Raw genomic sequence first — 5,473 nt, 5'->3', positions numbered from 1 at the left:
GTTCTTGTTTCCCATTTATCCCTGTAAAACATTGTGGCCCTGGTGGGTCCCTGAGATGTGGGTGTTGGGGTGGGTAGTAGAATTTGTAATAACACAGTCATATACATAATTTCAGTCATTATTCAGTCATTTTTGGGTATCTGTTAAATACTAGTACTGTCCTTGCTGCTGTATATTTACTATGTCATTTAATCTTAGGCATCAATTTTCTAATATGTAAATGATATGTTTAGATAAAATGATCTGTTAGTTCTCTTATATCACATTATATGAATTTCTAGGAGAAGCCAAGAGACTATAGTTTATGGTGACACACAATAGAAACAGATTAGTTCATTCAGAATACCTACCCAAGGTAGGTATTCATCCAGCTCTAATAAAACTTTAAAATTGCAAAGTTTAAACTTTAGAAAGGAGGAAGAAACCCACCCTTTGTTGGGCATCCGTCATCTCATTCAGTCTTCTCAACAACCTGTAGAGTATCTTCCCTCCTTCATGTCTGTGGAAACGGAGGCTCAGAGGTGTCACGTACCTTGGCCAAGGTCACACACATGTTACGAGGCAGTGCTGAAGTTCCCAACCAGCTTCGATTGACTCCAGAGACCTGCTCTCAGCACGTAGGAGTTGTGTTACCTTCTGCTCACCTTTCCCCAGTAGGTTTTGTGGGGATCGACAGCTTAGACTCCTGACTAGGGTTTCCCTTCTGTTTCTCACAGACCTCTGAGAAGGAGCTGATGTGGAGAAGCAGCTGAGGCGGTCCAGGATGACGACCACAGTAGCCACAGACTACGACAACATCGAGATCCAACAGCAGTACAGCGATGTCAACAACCGCTGGGACGTGGACGACTGGGACAACGAGAACAGCTCCGCGCGGCTCTTTGAGCGGTCCCGCATCAAGGCTCTGGCAGGTAGGGTGCCCTTATGTCCCGTCACAGAGGCCTGGGATGTCTTACAGGTCCCTTTGAAATCATCCACCCTGTCCCCCTCTCAAGATCAGCTCAGCTCTACTTGAACACGTCCCACCAGAGCAAGCTGACTGTTTCATAAGGTGGCCAGTTTCCTATCTGGGGGACTATCAGTCCCACAGCCCAAATGATTCAGAGCCCAGGGTGGTTTTTATAGCCGTTCAGAAAGAGATGCCCTAGGCTTGTCAGAAATCTTTTATTTTTAACACATCTTACATTTCAGTATATTGAAGTATACTATACCTTAGACACAAAAATACAGTTTGACCCTGGAACAACATGGGGGTTAGGGGCACCAACCTGTTGCACGGTCGAAAATCCATGTATTTGACTCCTCCAGAACTTAGCTACTAATAGCCCACTGTTGACCTGAAGCCTTATCCATAACATAAACAGTCGATTAACACATAATTTGTAAGTTATATATATGATATACTGTATTCTTACTGTAAAGTAAGCTGGAGAAAAAACGTTATTAAGAAAATCACAAGGAAGGGAAAATACATTTACTCTACATCTGTATATTTATTGAAAATAAATGTGTAAATGTAAGTATAAGTGTACCTGCACAGTTCAAATGCTTGTTGTTCAAGGGTCAACTGTATACAAATTAACCTGTTTACTTAGGGCCTGTGATATATAAATTAACTTGACCTGTTACAGTACTTGCTTTGAGTGACCAAGGTTAGTTAGTATCACGTGCAAAGGTTTTGGATCTGAAAAGCAATAGCTTAATCTGGTGAGGGCACATTTAATGCTGTAACAGGTAAGTCTGCCATTGATAAAGTTAACAGGCACACATCCCTTACTTCATGATTTCTCACTCCCTTGTTGCTGTTGAATACTTAGGGCACACTTTTACCAGGGCCCTAGATGGGGTGGAATTGCCCTGAAAATCAGGAAGGGGGTTCAGTCACAATGAAAACTCAGCAGTATTGAATATGTGTAAACCAAGGGGCCAATGTGGAGTTTATTCAAAATCTTGCCTCTGTACTTTGAGACCCTAAATAAAATGATTTCCAAATGAGAAGAGTGGGTTTATGTATTTTTTCCTAATATCTTTAATTATGACAAGTAAACAAAAGTCATGACTTAAACAAGTGAGTTTCCTGTTAATTGTGAAGATAGCTGACTTTTTTGTTACCTTTACAGTGTAATCTGTTTATGAGGCATGTGTCATTTGGAGTTCTCTTGATTGTAAGCAAAAGGAAACCTAACCCAAAGTGGTTTAAATGACAAAGAGACGTGACAGAGAATAGTAGACAAATTTAGCATTTAAGCCAGATTTGCTTCTGGGCTTAGATGGTATGACCAGGATCCAGTTTCTTTCCACTTTTTGGCTTTCCTTGCTGGTGTGGACTTCATTCTCAGGTAGGCTCTTGGGTCCCTGGAGTCCCAGGATGGCTGCCTTGGGTCCCAGATCTGTTTGTAAGGACATCCAGTAGAAAGGAGCACCTCTGCTTGCCCAGTACTGTACTTCCACTATGGCCGTGGAATCAGTCTCACTGGCTTGACTGTGCTTGGGTCATGTGCCTCTCTCAGAACCTCTCTCCACTGGAGTCAGAAGAGGATATGCTGATTGACATCAGCTAATCGGAATGCATCTTGGGGTGCAGGGAATTGCGGGGTTGGGAGTGGCGAGGGGTCAGTCCCACCCAAACAGCTTGGCTAGAAACTTTAGAATATAACAGGAAGGAGGAAGAGGGAAATGGATGTTGAGGGTGCAGGCAACTAAATGCTATGGAAAAATTGTTCAGCTGCCTTAGGATAATTTGTTTGTTGAGTGGTGGTGATTTGTAGGTCTTTCTCGAGCTTGCCTGATTCGAGGGCATAAATGATTAACCAGATAGTCACTCTAGAATTAGAGCTTTAGTTTCTAGCTTATTCATTAACATGGAACCTTATGGAAACCATGATCTTGTCTCGTGCTAGTGGATCGATTTGTACTTTCATGTCTTACCTCATTTTCTTGAGGTTTCATTTGAGCTGTTAGACCAGTATGATATTAGTGGCCAGTTATCTTTGATCATGAGTCATTTACTTTCTGGTTCCAGACTACCAGGTACAGTTGACCCTTAAACAACGGGGGTTTGAACTGTGTGGAGGATTGGTGTCCCTCACCCCTGTGTTGTTCAAGGGTCAGCTGTAGTATCGCCCTTTTAAGAATTTTACTCGCAAACTGCAGAGCAGTTCCTTGCTTTGTTCTTTTCTCTAGTTCCAGAGGAGATCCCCAGCTGTCCTTAGGATTAATCAGTTGTCCTTACACTTCCTAAGATGTCTTTCCCTCTGTGTTATCCAGGTCCTTGAACAAATGCTAATAATAGTAAGCATACTTACAGTGTGTCAGGCACTGTTTTAAATGCATTGCATATATTAACGGTTAATCCCATAACAACTATGAGAGAGATTATTGTTATCTACAATGTATAGGTGAGGCAGCTGAGGCACAAAGAGATTAAGTAGCTTGCCCACGGTCACACCGCTGATAAGTGACTGAAGGCAGACTGACTCCAAAGTGTATATGCTACTATTTTTTTTATATTCAGTAAAATGCAAAATGATTCAAAGCTCACTGGTGTAGAAAATTGATGATGGGTAATGCAAACATGTTAAAAAGATCTTTAGAAGGCTCAGAAATGCATCCTGTGGCTTGAAGAAGCCATGAGTAACCACGAGAAGTTACTGAAAAGAAAACATGCTGCCTCCAGGATAAATAATGTGGGGGAAAAAAAAAAGAAAAGAAAAACAAAAAAAGAATTGCTTTTAGTGAATCCAGAAGATACCAGGAAAACCACCTGTTCATGGAAGAAATTATCTTGCTTTATTATCTGACTTCCCAGCTCTGTGGGACAGAAAAGTCTCTGAGCTCTCTAAGAAACCTTATAAGCTGATAGCAGGAGTAACAGATCAGACCAGCACCGTCTAGAACTGTGGTTTTAGAATTTGAGTGGTCTTCAGAATCACAGCACAGATTGTGGGCCCACCGCCAGAGTTTCTGATTCAGTTAAGTCTGAGATGGTACTTGATAATTTACGTTTCTGACAGGTTCCCAGGTGATGCTGATGTGGCTGGTCTGGGGAATCCCATTTTGAGACTGGTGTAGAGTATCGATGGTCATCTGGTCTACTTCCTTGGCTGCCTGAGGCCATTTCATCTAGAAACAAAACAAATGAACAAACAAACCGAAACCAAACTCACAGATACAGAGATCGTATTAGTGGTTACCACAGGGAAAGCGGAGTGGGTATGGGTGAAAGAGGTGAAGGGGGTCGTAGAATGGTGACCCCATTCTAGAATGGTGAATGGATGGTAAGTAGAATTGTGCTGGTGATCACTTCATAGTGTATACAGATGAGGAATTCTGTTGCTGTAAACCTGAAACTTACATATTAAAGAAACCCTTTAATCTTTTAAAGAAAGGTAAAAACTAAACATTTTCTTTTTACAAGTGATGGGTGTTTATGGTTTAGGGTTATATTTTGTGGAATCAACACAAATTAGGGGAAGTAGGAAAAGTAGTCTTTTTAAAAGTGCAACATTTAGCTTGAAAATATTGATAAAGTAATTAAAATTAATATCTTTATATCAGCACTCATAAATAGTGAATTTAAAAAATTAGGAGGCTATGTACCAAAATATTCCATGTTTCTTTCTGAGTAACTTATTTCTTATTTGTATTTGAACTTTTTCCTGAAATAAATGTGAACAGTTTTGTAATTAAGAAAAAAAACAACATAAAAACATCTTAACATCTAATATCACATTCAAAAGTTTTGATTAATTTTTCTCCCAAAATAATGGCATAGAGAAGTAGTAGGAGAAAGCCTGTGTATGAATGAACATTTTTAAAAAATGACAGAAATTAAAAACAAGATTACTTTGGGAGTTGTCACTTATCAGAATTTACGAGATAAAATTTTGCAGGAGAGCCTTTCTGCTAAAGTATGGACATGGGAAAAGAAATTGACCTTGAGTTTATGTGGTTATGGGGAATTAAGAACAGCTGAGAAACATAGGAAAATGAGGTGAAAGCACCTAATTGTATCTTTTACATTACATGGATAGAGTAAATAACACATATTAGTGGCTGTATGTGTAAGCCAGATTCCCTTTAAACGTAAGTATTTATTTGAGTGACCAAGAATTTTGGTGGAGCATTTAATCAGCTAAAGCAGTGATGTACTTTAAATGTCCAGATCAGTGCTGTCTGAAAGAAATATACTACTAGCCACACGTGATTTTAAATGTTCTAAGTAAGATATTTCACTTAATCAGACAATCCAAAATATTGTATCAACATGTAATCAGTGTAAAAAACTTATTATAAATGAGATACTGTACATTTTTTATACTAAGTCTTTGAAATCCAGTATATATTTTATTTCCCATGTTTCACATGGTCACTTTTAGTCCCACGTGGCCAGTGGCTGAGGGTTTGGACAGTGCATCTCTAGTGCCTTCACGTAGATGCTTTTATTGGTGAAAACTTTATAGATCCTGCTGAA

At 39.6% G+C, this 5,473-nt stretch overlaps 1 protein-coding gene across 1 annotated transcript in view; it reads left to right on the top strand.

Moving 5' to 3' along the window:
- Window positions 1-763: 763 nt before the first annotated feature.
- SPTBN1 (spectrin beta, non-erythrocytic 1) overlaps window positions 764-5,473 on the top strand; it is a 146,327-nt gene continuing 141,617 nt past the window's right edge. Inside the window, exon 1 of the mRNA XM_024753040.1 lies at window positions 764-911. Within this exon, the coding sequence (XP_024608808.1) occupies window positions 764-911 (148 nt within the window). The remainder of the gene's footprint in view (window positions 912-5,473) is intronic.

The sequence above is a fragment of the Neophocaena asiaeorientalis genome, unplaced genomic scaffold (genome assembly GCF_003031525.2).
Source record: "Neophocaena asiaeorientalis asiaeorientalis breed wild unplaced genomic scaffold, Neophocaena_asiaeorientalis_V1.1 scaffold100, whole genome shotgun sequence".
Taxonomy (NCBI): domain Eukaryota; kingdom Metazoa; phylum Chordata; class Mammalia; order Artiodactyla; family Phocoenidae; genus Neophocaena; species Neophocaena asiaeorientalis.
Note: the sequence above shows the minus strand (reverse complement) of the source record. Positions and strands in the feature narration are given on the sequence as shown.